This window comes from Hyla sarda, chromosome 6 (assembly GCF_029499605.1).
Source record: "Hyla sarda isolate aHylSar1 chromosome 6, aHylSar1.hap1, whole genome shotgun sequence".
Lineage (NCBI taxonomy): Eukaryota > Metazoa > Chordata > Amphibia > Anura > Hylidae > Hyla > Hyla sarda.
Window position 1 is genome coordinate 4,008,854 of NC_079194.1, and position 15,486 is coordinate 4,024,339.

Here is a 15,486-nt window from a genome sequence, read left to right on the forward strand (position 1 = left end):
GAAAATGATGTTTGGGACACAGGCACGATCCCTCAGCGCCCCTCCTGAAATGACCGCCGGGTTCTCTGATTATCCCTATAGGACAGATTAAAGAGTACCTCTTGTGATCTTGCTAAATGTTATAATCCCCCCAGGTCACTGCCCCCATCATGATAGACCGCCCCCCATCTTTGTTTTTATTACCGTATATACTCGAGTATAAGCCGACCCGAGTATAAGCCGAGACCCCTAATTTCAACCCAAAATCCCAGGAAAAGTTATTGACTCGAGTATAAGCCTAGGGTGGGAAATACCTCATCCCCCCCTGTCATCATCCAGACCCGTCATTAACATCCTCATCATCCCCTTGTCATCATCCCACACATCCCCCCTTCATCATCCCCTTATCATCCCACACATCCCCCCTTCATCATCCCCTTGTCATCATCCCACACATCCCCTTATCATCCCACACATCCCCCCTTCATCATCCCCTTATCATCCCACACATCCCCCCTTCATCATCCCCTTGTCATCATCCCACACATCCCCTTATCATCCCACACATCCCCCCTTCATCATCCCCTTGTCATCATCCCACACATCCCCTTATCATCCCACACATCCCCCCTTCATCATCCCCTTGTCATCATCCCACACATCCCCTTATCATCCCACACATCCCCCCTTCATCATCCCCTTGTAATCATCCCACCCCCCCCCCCCTTCATCATCCCCACCCCCCTTCATCATCCCCACACCCCCCCCCCCCTTCATCATCCTCTTCTCATCATTCGCCCTCAGTGGTCTTCAACCTGCGGACCTCCAGAGGTTTCAAAACTACAACTCCCAGCAAGCCCGGGCAGCCATCGGCTGTCCGGGCTTGCTGGGAGTTGTAGTTTTGAAACCTCCGGAGGTCCGCAGGTTGAAGACCACTGCGGCCTTCAACATCATCCAGCCCCCTCTCACCCCCTTTAGTTCTGAGTACTCACCTCCGCTCGGCGCTGGTCCGGTCCTGCAGGGCTGTCCGGAGAGGAGGTGGTCCGGAGAGGAGGTGGTCCGGTGAGGAGGTGGTCCGGGCTGCTATCTTCACCGGGGGCGCCTCTTCTCCGCGCTTCCGGCCCGGAATAGAGGCGTTGCCTTGACAATGACGCAGAAGTACGTTGGCAATGAACGCACCTCTGCGTCGTTGTCACGGCAACGTGACTATTCTGAGGCCGGGCCCGAAGCGCTTAGAAGAGGCCTCCCCGGTGAAGATAGCAGCCCGGAACCAGTATCCCACCGGACCACCTCCTCTCCGGACAGTCCTGCAGGACCGGACCAGCGCCGAGTGGAGGTGAGTACTCAGAACTAAAGGGGGTGAGAGGGGGCTGGATGATGTTGAAGGCCGCAGTGGTCTTCAACCTGCGGACCTCCGGAGGTTTCAAAACTACAACTCCCAGCAAGCCCGGACAGCCGATGGCTGCCCGGGCTTGCTGGGAGATGTAGTTTTGAAACCTCTGGAAGTCCGCAGGTTGAAGACCACTGCGGGTGGGGGAGTTCACTCGAGTATAAGCCGAGGGGGTGTTTTCAGCACGAAAAATCGTGCTGAAAAACTCGGCTTATACTCGAGTATATACGGTATTTCTTTTAATTTTTTTTGTTTTCTACCTTGATTTTCTGGATTTCTCTGTATTTTCTGCTCAGTCAGATTCACAGACAGGGAAGGGGCGTTCCCCAGCGGCGTGACATCATCTGAAGTCATACAGGGGAGAACTTCCTCCCTCACTCTGCTACACACAGCCCAGAGCAGTTCAGTGTGAGATGAGCTATTATTGGCTAAGGCTGCACACACCCTCCTCAGCACACCAGATTGCATTTCCTGAGTCCAAAGTCAGTGCAAGAGATGGGGTGGGGGGGTTGAGAGAGCGGGATGTGCTCTGAACATGTAGGGAGACACCTCATGGCAGCTTTTTTAAACACAAATAAAACATAGAAAACTAAAAAAATAAATAAAATCAAAGTATATTAGAATTTTTATTTATTTACCATAAATAAAGAAATTGCTAAAATTAGTTTTAATGAGCGTGGTCATTTAATTTCATTTATATTGTTAGAATTTAACCCACATCTATATAGTTAGAATCAATAATACAGGTAGTAATATTCCTGTTACTTTCTCATAGGATGCGACTCTGAATGATGGGAATTCCTTCAGTCCGCTGATGCTGGCCTCCCCGTCCTCCATGATAAACCAGGTGAAGTTTGAGGATGAGCCTGAGGTCAGGGACCTCTTCATCACCGTGGACGAGCCGGAGAGTCACATCACAGCCATCGAGACCTTCATCACCTACAGGATCGCAACAAAGGTCGGTGTAAAGTGCAAAAAAATATAAAAAGGGTCAAATGGAAATAAAATACAATGCTTCCTTTTTTGGGGGGGAGATTTTGTTATGGTTCATTTTGCAGCATAATTGTACTTTATTCTGTGGGCCAGAAGGAGTTAATACTTAAAAATGAAATAACTTTTAACAAAAAAATAAAAAAAGTTCTGCTAGCGGAATTACGCAAGTGAAAATTCTGAAGTGTGAATGGGAGTGCGGAATCCAATAGAAGTCTATTGGGCTTTAATTTGAGGCTGAATTCTGCCGTGTGAATAGACCCTTACCCCCTTTACTATTTGACAAACCCTGATCATGTCAGTCCTAGTCCATAATGACCGCAACATCTAACCCTCCTCGTGTCCTACAGCTGTTCTGGATGCCCCGATTTCACCACGGTGGTCCCGAACAGCCCACTGAGCTAGCTGAGGGTAGTTTAGTTTCACTTTAGATGCGGCCATCAACTTTGAACGCCGCGTCTAAAGGGTTAATATTAGCCACAGGTCCCGGCCATTGTTAGAGCATAATGTCAGTCTCCTGTCTTGTTATAAATTGGTTCCAGTTCCGTTCGTTCGGTTTTCAACTCGAGAACTTGTACTTTTTATTATTCTCATCTACCACTTCATCAAAGAAAGAGGAGGGGCTTCACCTGAGGGGTCCTTATATTCACCTGGACTGTACCATTACTGATTAAATACTGGATATAATGTACTGCTTTAACTTTTTTCCTGTTAACTGTTTATTAACTCTTTGTTTGCTGCTATCAATTCAGTAAAGAAAAAAATTAGCATAATGCGCGTCTCCTGTCTTTCATAAAATCTATATTTTCCATTACCAAGGGTTGGAAAATCTTCAGTTCTTTAGGTCAGTACAATTACAAGTCTTGGTGCTGGAAGTTTTTCTTTATTCTTATCGGCGGCCCTATGGTACTTAAATCATCTGGGGTCGCCTGGTATGATGCAGGTTTGAGTCAGGTGCCCGCTCCATACACCCTTAGCGGCACCATGACAGGTTAGAGTCATCATGGTTCGTAAAGGGGTTAAAATATCCTTCCTGTTAGTCTACAGTGGTCTCCAAACAGATTTTGTAAAATGATGGCTTCTGAAATCAGTAGGGGGGTCGCCTAGTTTGCAGCAGACTCCATATAACAACATACAGAGGAGATGATCTGCTGTGTTATACACAGTTTGTATTCCGTGCGATTCTTATCATTGGCTGATATTTAACTGTCCCATCACGCCGGCTCTACCTGTGATGTGTTTTTAAAAGATGTTCACTAAAGTTTAAGAGAATTGTACAAATCTTGAAGCTAGAAATCTTTTTGTATTCGTATTAGCAGTGGCCTCAGGTACTGAAATCAGCCAGGGGTCACCGGGTATGTAGTGGGCTCCTGACCCCATACACCCTTAGTGGCACCATGACAGGTTAGATGACGGTCTGTTTTATACACATTGGCCCTTATTTACTAAGAGTGTTGTGGAGGTTTCTTTGTGGGTTTTAATTCCCTACAATTTATTTTCCACGGTATTTACTAAGGTTTCCCTACATTTTCCACTTTTCCCTACATTTTGCTCTTTTACACTTGTTCTGCACCCTGGTTGGGAAGCACTGCTGTGTTACCTAGGATGAGGTCATGTGACCCAGCAGAGCCCATGCTGTGTTACCTAGGATGAGGTCATGTGACCCAGCAGAGCCCATGCTGTGTTACCTAGGAAGAGGTCATGAGACCCTGCAGAGCCCATACTATGTTTCCTAGGAAGAGGTCATGTGACCCAGCAGAGCCCGTAATGTGTTACCTAGGATGAGGTCATGTGACCCAGCAGAGCCTGTACTGTGTTAGGCTGGGTTCACACTATGTTTTGTACCTACGGTTCCCGTATACGGCTGGGAGGAGGGGGGCGGGGCTTAATCATGGCGCCCGCACTCAGCCGTATAGGGGAACCGTATTTAATGTATGTCTATGAGCCGACCGGAGTGAACCGCAGCCTCCGGTCGGCTGCGTTTTCGGCAGTATGCGGTTTCCCGACCGCAGGCAAAAACGTGGTCGACCGCGTTTTTGCCTACGCTCGGGAAACCGCATACAGCCGAAAAAGCAACCGACCGGAGGCTGCGGTTCACTCCCGTCGGCTCATAGACATACATTAAATATGGTTCCCGTATACCACTTAGTGCGGGCGCCGCGATTAAGCCCCGCCCCCTCCTCCCAGCTGTATACAGGAACCGTAGTTACAAAACGTAGTGTGAACCCAGCCTTACCTAGGATGAGGTCATGGGACCCAGCAGAGCCCGTACTGTGTTACCTAGGATGAGGTCATGTGACCCAGCAGACCCCGTACTATCTTAAGGATGAGGTCATGTGACCCAACAGAGCCCGTACTATCTTAAGGATGAGGTCATGTGACCCAGCAGAGCCCGTACTATCTTAAGGATGAGGTCACCGTTGAACATCATACAACCCGTTCCGTAGACAGTGAAAGATCTGCACAAGTTGGTTACAATTAATGTAGTAAAAAGAGAAAACTCGCAGAACATTGTAGATTTCTGGCTACTTTACAGACACTACACGGCTGCTCAGGAAACTCTGGGGTTTTACTTTTTTATTCTTTTCCATAGTGAATGTTTTATCTTTTTTTTTTATATATATATATTTTTTTTTTTCAGACAACGCGCAGCGAATTTGACTCCAGTGAGTTTGAAGTCAGAAGACGATACCAAGATTTCTTATGGTTAAAAAGCCGACTAGAAGATGCCCATCCGACCTTAATAATCCCGGTAAGATCCATACGGTGGGGGCTGAGACCCCGGCTACACCGTACACTGGACACACTGAATGTCCTATCAGGACTCAGCACAGTTAGTAAAGAATAGATTTGTAATATGACAATAATGCTATATTTATTTATTTACTTATTAAAAAAAATTGTATTATTTGTATTGAAACATTTGGGGGGGGGAAACAGTGTTGAACCTGGAATACACTGGGACCCTGTGAAAATTGTGTCTACTTCTGGAATGTGCGTTGTTTTTAGATCAGGGTTCTGTGGTATCATGGACGGGTCCTATTAGATAGAATAAGACTTATGCATTAGATTTATTATGCATCATATGACTTTAATAACTAATGTCACCGGCACTAACCTGTTAGTACGGCGTGTAGTGCGGGTGCCGCTGATTTTAATGATACTTATCCCCACCCCCGATCAATGGTCCAGTTCACCCGCCATCATCTTTAGTCTGGCGGCTTGGCAGACCTGCTCACAGCGGGACTCAGCAGAAAATCAGCAGCATTGATGTCAGCATGTTCCTGCTGTGCACCTAGCCTCCCGCTGGATTAAAGAAGACAACAGACCAACAGGACCATGGATCGGGGGTAAGTAAGTATCATTATTATTAGTGTCACCCACACTACATGTCTGTACAAACAGATTTGATTATTGCAGCTTATCATCCCATCTGCTGGTGATCACCCAGGTGTCAGTTCACCATATTTTGCACAATTGTGGTACAATCTCCATCTATGCCATTGCGGAAAATCTCAAAAAAAATGCAGCTTTAAACACAGCTGTATGACTAGTGATGGTGAGTGTGCACGATATGAGGAAAAAAAGCCTGTCAGCGGAAATTGAATCTTACGGTTGTGCACAAATGCTCTTCAGCTCACAGCAATTCCAGGCCAAGTGCGCTTAGTTCTTCTTCAGTGAGAAGCCTGATGGCGGCATCTTCATGGGCGTGCTAAAATCTGACATGTGCCATCCTTTTTCCCTAATTGGGGGAGACCCAGACAAGCCCCCACCTTCTTCTTTAGATGAGAAGAGTGTGGCCAAGTGTGATGTGCACCCTGCCTCCGGCTGCAGAGTGAACAAGGTCTGAGGTTGAGAACCAAAATCTTAAAGGTTCATGTACACCAGGGCTGCACGATTTGGGGGAAAATGTCATATTGTGATTGCGATAAAATAAACAAATGGTGAAATCCCCCCCAGTTTCCTTTCTATCCCCCAATATCACGTTCCCCCACATTAATTTCTATCCCTCCATTCCATGTCCATGCCCCCATGTCACATCTCCCCCATTACTGTTGTGCTGGGCCAGGGGGAAAACATATAAAACATGATGTTCACCTAGCCCCGGTGTAATGTCCGTTCATCTGTATTTTGTGCTGTTGGTCCTGTTCAGACAATAGGTTTATGTCTGAACAGTTTGTGTTAATTCTCCCTGTGATGGGAGTTAACCTTCCTGACTTCAGCACTGGGAGGATATATAAGACCTCATCAGGTGCTGTTCTGTGCTGGTGATTAGACCTGTATTCTGGCAATGTTGGCATTATGTTCACTATGTCTGTCTGAGCACATATCCTGAGTTTTAGCCATGTTATCTGTCCTGTTCAGTATTTTGTATGTTCATTCTGCATTTGCTTTTTGTTGTCTTAGTCTGCATTCACACTGTGTGTTTTGTCAGTCCTGTTTTGATCTTGTTTGATACTGGATCTTCTAGGATTGAATCTTGTTCTGATCCTTGTGCTAATCCGTCTATCTAGGAGTGAGTGAGTCTTGTGTCTGTACCCGTGTTTGCTTGTATTTGGGATTTTTGTTTCCTCCTAGGTCAGTATCCTGATCAATCAGTGGAGAGTGCCTGCAGGCTAGGAGCCAATTTGGCTTTAGTATTGATGTCCCTCCATGTTTGGAGTGGGATGTCATGTGTGTTCCTTGTTCTGAGTCCAGTGTGAACAGTGCTCTTGATTTCCTGACCCGGTTAGTGTTCTGACATTGTTAACAAGTTTATTCCCTGCATCCCCTGGTTTAGTCTGCTGTAAACTTAACCCCATATCTAGTCTTGTTCATATTATCATATCTGCCAGTTTCTGAACTGCATGTTAGTATGCTATATCCTGCCTTGTTTGTATTTACATATCTGTTTGTTGGTCCCATTATGTTCTTGACTTGTTTCCCCACTTTGTACAGTTCTGTTTGTTTTGTTGACTTTGACGCCCATGCACTTTTAGCGCAAGGAATGGACGTAGAAGAAGTAGGCAGGGAGAGTGGTTTATAGGGACAGCTTTAGGGCTCACTTCTCCCGTGCAGGATGTGGTTCCGGGCCACCGCAGGCAATCAAAAATTTCTCTGGGGGGCATTTTTACATAACGCAATTCGCAAAAAAATGCATTGTGATGTATTGTGCAGCCCTAATGTACAGTATTCTGGATCTTATTCTTGTAAAATAATCTTAGCTCAGAATTCAGATTGATGTGTTTGGAAGCCAAGGAACATTTGGCTGCTCGTCCTTCTCTTCCTTCCAAGTTCTGGTCTCAGCAGTTTTGCCCGGGGATCTTGGCTCTTAGAATTATATTAATATCCCAGAAAGTGATTTTTTTGGGTGACGTTACTTTATCTCAGATATGGCTGTACCTTGTCTTAAAGAGGTACTCCACTCCCCAGTTTTCGGAATATTTATTTCCGAATGCTGGATGCGGATTTCGGGGGTCACCATGCCCCCTTGTGAGGTCACGCCCCACCCCTCAATGCAAGTCTATGGGAGGGGGTGTGACTTCCGTCACACCCCCTCCCATAGACTTGCATTGAGGGGGCAGGGCGTGATGTCCCGAGGGGCGGGGTGTGACATCACGAGGAGCGTGCACTTTTTGGGGCTCAGTCATTACCTTTCTCTTTCCAGCCTCTTCCGGAGAAATTCATAGTGAAGGGAATGGTGGAACGGTTCAATGACGACTTCATTGAGACGCGCAGGAAGGCCTTGCATAAATTTTTGAACAGAATCGCTGATCATCCCACATTAACCTTTAATGAAGACTTCAAGATCTTCCTGACGGCGCAGGCCTGGGTGAGACTTCTGTAGGAGTTTAGAAAGTTTTTTCGCCTTAATCTTTCTGCCTTTAATGGCCGATGTTTTATTTCTGCTCAAGTGGTTTCCTTTTATTCTTTTAATCTTTAAACATTTCTTCTTTCCAAGAAATTGAAAAGGATTTTATATGAAAAGAATTTGCTTCATTTTAATATGGGATTTCGTTTTAATGTATAAATTTAGCATTCTCGAATTTTAGATGTACTGTATGTTACGCTGCATGCTGAAATTAACCCCTTCCTGACATTTGCTTTACTCTTACATCATGATGATCGACCATGGTATCTAGGCTGTTAGCATTTAAGACAGCTTTTCTGAAGAATAATAACAAGATAGAGAGCCATGCTCGGGTCTAGTAAAACAGGAAGCCATGTTGGGAACTATAAATGAAATGGGAGGCCATGCTGAGGAAGAGAAACGAAATGGGAAGCCATGTTGTGGACTAGGATTGAAATAGAAAGCCATGCCTTGGACTAGGAATGTGATGAGAAGCCATGCTGTGGACTAGGAATGTGATGAGAAACCAGGCTGTGGACTAGGAATGAGATGGGGAGCCATGCTGTGGACCAGGAATGTGATGAGAAGCCATGCTGTGGACTAGGAATGTGATGAGGAGCCATGCTGTGGACTAGGAATGTGATGAGGAGCCATGCTGTGGACTAGGAATGTGATGGGGAGCCATGCTGTGGACTAGGAATGAGACGGGGAGCCATGCTGTGGACTAGGAATGAGATTGGGAGCCATGCTGTGGACTAGGAATCAGATGGGGAGCCATGCTGTGGACTAGGAATCAGATGGGGAGCCATGCTGTGGACTAGGAATCAGATGGGGAGCCATGCTGTGGACTAGGAATGAGATGGGGAGCCATGCTGTGGACTAGGAATGAGATGGGGAGCCATGTTGTGGACTAGGAATGAGATGGGGAGCCATGCTGTGGACTAGGAATGTGATGGGGAGCCATGCTGTGGACTAGGAATGTGATGGGGAGCCATGCTGTGGACTAGGAATGACATGGGGAGCCATGCTGTGGACTAGGAATGAGATGGGGAGCCATGCTGTGGACTAGGAATGACATCAGGAGCCATGTTGTGGACTAGGAATGACATGGGGAGCCATGCTGTGGACTGGGAATGAGATGGGGCGCCATGCTGTGAAGTAGGAATGAGATGGGGCGCCATGCTGTGGACTAGGAATGAGATGGGGCGCCATGCTGTGGACTAGGAATGAGATGGGCCGCCATGCTGTGGACTAGGAATGACATGGGGAGCCATGCTGTGGACCAGGAATGAGATGGGGAGCCATGCTGTGGACTAGGAATGAGATGGGGAGCCATGCTGTGGACTGGAAATGACATGGGGAGATATGCTGTGGACTAGAAATGAGATGGGGAGCCATGCTGTGGACTAGGAATGACATGGGGAGCCATGCTGTGGACTAGGAATGACATGGGGAGCCATGCTGTGGACTAGGAATGAGATGGGGGGCCATGCTGTGGACTAGGAATGAGATGGGGAGCCATGCTGTGGAGTAGAAATGAGATGGGGAGCCATGCTGTGGACTAGGAATGACATGGGGAGCCATGCTGTGGAGTAGGAATGAGATGGGGAGCCATGCTGTGGACTAGGAATGAGATGGGGAGCCATGCTGTGGACTAGGAATGAGATGGAGAGCCATGCTGTGGACTAGGAATGAGATGGAGAGCCATGCTGTGGACTAGGAATGAGATGGAGAGCCATGCTGTGAAGTACGAATGACATGGGGAGCCATGCTGTGGACTAGGAATGACATGGGGAGCCATGCTGTGGACTAGGAATGACATAGGGAGCCATGCTGTGGACTAGGAATGAGATGGGGAGCCATGCTGTGGACTAGGAATGAGATGGAGAGCCATGCTGTGGACTAGGAATGAGATGGAGAGCCATGCTGTGGACTAGGAATGAGATGGAGAGCCATGCTGTGAAGTACGAATGACATGGGGAGCCATGCTGTGGACTAGGAATGACATGGGGAGCCATGCTGTGGACTAGGAATGACATAGGGAGCCATGCTGTGGACTAGGAATGAGATGGGGAGCCATGCTGTGGACTAGGAATGTGATGAGGAGCCATGCTGTGGACTAGGAATGTGATGAGGAGCCATGCTGTGGACTAGGAATGGGATGGGGAGCCATGCTGTGGACTAGGAATGACATGGGGAGCCATGCTGTGGACTAGGAATGACATGGGAAGCCATGCTGTGGACCAGGAATTAGATTGGGAGCCGTGCTGTGGACAAGGAATCAGATGGGGAGCCATGCTGTGGACTAGGAATGAGATGGAGAGCCATGCTGTGGACCAGGAATGAGATGGGGCGCCATGCTGTGGACTAGGAATGAGATGGGGCGCCATGCTGTGGACTAGGAATGACATCGGGAGCCATGTTGTGGACTAGGAATGACATGGGGAGCCATGCTGTGGACTAGGAATGACATGGGGAGCCATACTGTGAAGTAGGAATGAGATGGGGCGCCATGCTGTGGACTAGGAATGAGATGGGGCGCCATGCTGTTGACTAGGAATGACATGGGGAGCCATGCTGTGGACCAGGAATGAGATGGGGAGCCATGCTGTGGACTAGGAATGAGATGGGGAGCCATGCTGTGGACTGGAAATGACATGGGGAGATATGCTGTGGACTAGGAATGAGATGGGGAGCCATGCTGTGGACTAGGAATGACATGGGGAGCCATGCTGTGGACTAGGAATGACATGGGGAGCCATGCTGTGGACTAGGAATGACATGGGGAGCCATGCTGTGGACTAGGAATGTGATGGGGAGCCATGCTGTGGACTAGGAATGTGATGAGGAGCCATGCTGTGGACTAGGAATGAGATGGGGAGCCATGCTGTGGAGTAGGAATGAGATGGGGAGCCATGCTGTGGACTAGGAATGAGATGGGGAGCCATGCTGTGGACTAGGAATGAGATGGGGAGCCATGCTGTGGACTAGGAATGAGATGGGGAGCCATGCTGTGGACTAGGAATGAGATGGGGAGCCATGCTGTGGACTAGGAATGAGATGGGGAGCCATGCTGTGGACTAGGAATGAGATGGGGAGCCATGCTGTGGACTAGGAATGACATGGGGAGCCATGCTGTGGAGTAGGAATGAGATGGGGAGCCATGCTGTGGACTAGGAATGAGATGGGGAGCCATGCTGTGGACTAGGAATGTGATGGGGAGCCGTGCTGTGGAGTAGGAATGAGATGGGGAGCCATGCTGTGGACTAGGAATGAGATGGGGAGCCATGCTGTGGACTAGGAATGTGATGGGGAGCCATGCTGTGGACTAGGAATGTGATGGGGAGCCATGCTGTGGACTAGGAATGACATGGGGAGCCATGGTGTGGACTAGGAATGAGATGGGGAGCCATGCTGTGGACTAGGAATGTGATGGGGAGCCATGCTGTGGACTAGGAATGTGATGGGGAGCCATGCTGTGGACTAGAAATGTGATGGGGAGCCATGCTGTGGACTAGGAATGTGATGGGGAGCCATGCTGTGGACTAGGAATGAGATGGGGAGCCATGCTGTGGACTAGGAATGACATGGGGAGCCATGCTGTGGACTGGGAATGAGATGGGGCGCCATGCTGTGAAGTAGGAATGAGATGGGGCGCCATGCTGTGAAGTAGGAATGAGATGGGGCGCCATGCTGTGGACTAGGAATGTGATGAGGAGCCATGCTGTGGACTAGGAATGTGATGAGGAGCCATGCTGTGGACTAGGAATGGGATGGGGAGCCATGCTGTGGACTAGGAATGACATGGGGAGCCATGCTGTGGACTAGGAATGACATGGGAAGCCATGCTGTGGACCAGGAATTAGATTGGGAGCCGTGCTGTGGACAAGGAATCAGATGGGGAGCCATGCTGTGGACTAGGAATGAGATGGAGAGCCATGCTGTGGACCAGGAATGAGATGGGGCGCCATGCTGTGGACTAGGAATGAGATGGGGCGCCATGCTGTGGACTAGGAATGACATCGGGAGCCATGTTGTGGACTAGGAATGACATGGGGAGCCATGCTGTGGACTAGGAATGACATGGGGAGCCATACTGTGAAGTAGGAATGAGATGGGGCGCCATGCTGTGGACTAGGAATGAGATGGGGCGCCATGCTGTTGACTAGGAATGACATGGGGAGCCATGCTGTGGACCAGGAATGAGATGGGGAGCCATGCTGTGGACTAGGAATGAGATGGGGAGCCATGCTGTGGACTGGAAATGACATGGGGAGATATGCTGTGGACTAGGAATGAGATGGGGAGCCATGCTGTGGACTAGGAATGACATGGGGAGCCATGCTGTGGACTAGGAATGACATGGGGAGCCATGCTGTGGACTAGGAATGACATGGGGAGCCATGCTGTGGACTAGGAATGTGATGGGGAGCCATGCTGTGGACTAGGAATGTGATGAGGAGCCATGCTGTGGACTAGGAATGAGATGGGGAGCCATGCTGTGGAGTAGGAATGAGATGGGGAGCCATGCTGTGGACTAGGAATGAGATGGGGAGCCATGCTGTGGACTAGGAATGAGATGGGGAGCCATGCTGTGGACTAGGAATGAGATGGGGAGCCATGCTGTGGACTAGGAATGAGATGGGGAGCCATGCTGTGGACTAGGAATGAGATGGGGAGCCATGCTGTGGACTAGGAATGACATAGGGAGCCATGCTGTGGAGTAGGAATGAGATGGGGAGCCATGCTGTGGACTAGGAATGAGATGGGGAGCCATGCTGTGGACTAGGAATGTGATGGGGAGCCGTGCTGTGGAGTAGGAATGAGATGGGGAGCCATGCTGTGGACTAGGAATGAGATGGGGAGCCATGCTGTGGACTAGGAATGTGATGGGGAGCCATGCTGTGGACTAGGAATGTGATGGGGAGCCATGCTGTGGACTAGGAATGACATGGGGAGCCATGGTGTGGACTAGGAATGAGATGGGGAGCCATGCTGTGGACTAGGAATGTGATGGGGAGCCATGCTGTGGACTAGGAATGTGATGGGGAGCCATGCTGTGGACTAGGAATGTGATGGGGAGCCATGCTGTGGACTAGGAATGTGATGGGGAGCCATGCTGTGGACTAGGAATGAGATGGGGAGCCATGCTGTGGACTAGGAATGACATGGGGAGCCATGCTGTGGACTGGGAATGAGATGGGGCGCCATGCTGTGAAGTAGGAATGAGATGGGGCGCCATGCTGTGGACTAGGAATGAGATGGGGCGCCATGCTGTGGACTAGGAATGAGATGGGCCGCCATGCTGTGGACTAGGAATGACATGGGGAGCCATGCTGTGGACCAGGAATGAGATGGGGAGCCATGCTGTGGACTGGAAATGACATGAAGAGATATGCTGTGGACTAGAAATGAGATGGGAAGCCATGCTGTGGACTAGGAATGAGATGGGGAGCCATGCTGTGGACTAGGAATGAGATGGGGAGCCATGCTGTGGACTAGGAATGACATGGGGAGCCATGCTGTGGACTAGGAATGACATTGGGAGCCATGCTGTAGACTAGGAATGAGATGGGGGGCCATGCTGTGGACTAGGAATGAGATGGGGAGCCATGCTGTGGAGTAGAAATGAGATGGGGAGCCATGCTGTGGACTAGGAATGACATGGGGAGCCATGCTGTGGAGTAGGAATGAGATGGGGAGCCATGCTGTGGAGTAGGAATGAGATGGGGAGCCATGCTGGGGAGTAGGAATGAGATGGAGAGCCATGCTGTGGACTAGGAATGAGATGGAGAGCCATGCTGTGGACTAGGAATGAGATGAAGAGCCATGCTGTGGACTAGGAATGTGATGGGGAGCCATGCTGTGGAGTAGGAATGAGATGGGGAGCCATTCTGTGGACTAGGAATGACATGGGGAGCCATGCTGTGGACTAGGAATGACATAGGGAGCCATGCTGTGGACTAGGAATGAGATGGGGAGCCATGCTGTGGACTAGAAATGAGATGGAGAGCCATGCTGTGGACTAGGAATGAGATGGAGAGCCATGCTGTGGACTAGGAATGAGATGGAGAGCCATGCTGTGGAGTAGGAATGAGATGGAGAGCCATGCTGTGGAGTAGGAATGAGATGGGGAGCCATGCTGTGGACTAGGAATGACATGGGGAGCCATGCTGTGGACTAGGAATGAGATGGGGAGCCATGCTGTGGACTAGGAATGACATGGGGAGCCATGCTGTGGACAAGGAATCAGATAGGGAGCCATGCTGTGGACTAGGAATGAGATGGAGAGCCATGCTGTGGACCAGGAATGAGATGGGGCGCCATGCTGTGGACTAGGAATGAGATGGGGCGCCATGCTGTGGACTAGGAATGACATCGGGAGCCATGCTGTGGACTAGGAATGACATGGGGAGCCATGCTGTGGAGTAGGAATGAGATGGGGAGCCATGCTGTGGACTAGGAATGACATGGGGAGCCATGCTGTGGACTAGGAATGAGATGGGGAGCCATACTGTGAAGTAGGAATGAGATGGGGAGCCATGCTGTGGACTAGGAATGACATGGGGAGCCATGCTGTGGAGTAGGAATGAGATGGGGAGCCATGCTGTGGACTAGGAATGAGATGGGGAGCCATGCTGTGGACTAGGATTGAGATGGGGAGCCATGCTGTGGACTAGGAATGAGATGGGGAGCCATGCTGGGGAGTAGGAATGAGATGGGGAGCCATGCTGTGGACTAGGAATGAGATGGGGAGCCATGCTGTGGACTAGGAATGAGATGGGGAGCCATGCTGTGGAGTAGGAATGAGATGGGGAGCCATGCTGTGGACTAGGAATGAGATGGGGAGCCATGCTGTGGACTAGGAATGAGATGGGGAGCCATGCTGTGGAGTAGGAATGAGATGGGGAGCCATGCTGTGGACTAGGAATGTGATGGGGAGCCATGCTGTGGAGTAGGAATGTGATGGGGCGCCATGCTGTGGACTAGGAATGAGATGAGGAGCCATGCTGTGGACTAGGAATGAGATGGGGAGCCATGCTGTGGAGTAGGAATGAGATGGGGAGCCATGCTGTGGACCAGGAATGAGATGGGGGGCCATGCTGTGGACTAGGAATGAGATGGGGAGCCATGCTGTGGACCAGGAATGAGATGGGGGGCCATGCTGTGGACTAGGAATGAGATGGGGAGCCATGCTGTGGACTAGGAATGAGATGGGGAGCCATGCTGTGGACTAGGAATGAGATGGGGAGCCATGCTGTGGACCAGGAATGAGATGGGGGGCCATGCTGTGGAC

The 15,486-nt window shown here is 49.6% G+C and overlaps 1 protein-coding gene across 4 annotated transcripts in view; it reads left to right on the forward strand.

The window, feature by feature from the left end:
- Positions 1 to 15,486, forward strand: part of SNX7 (sorting nexin 7) — a 113,481-nt gene that overhangs the window by 55,723 nt on the left and 42,272 nt on the right. For 3 of the 4 annotated variants that reach the window (XM_056523102.1, XM_056523100.1, XM_056523104.1), the window contains exons 2-4: positions 2,145 to 2,327; positions 5,001 to 5,111; positions 8,007 to 8,171. In XM_056523102.1, coding sequence (XP_056379077.1) covers positions 2,145 to 2,327; positions 5,001 to 5,111; positions 8,007 to 8,171 — 459 coding nt within the window. The remainder of the gene's footprint in view (positions 1 to 2,144; positions 2,328 to 5,000; positions 5,112 to 8,006; positions 8,172 to 15,486) is intronic. The other variant, XM_056523103.1, reaches the window with a different exon arrangement.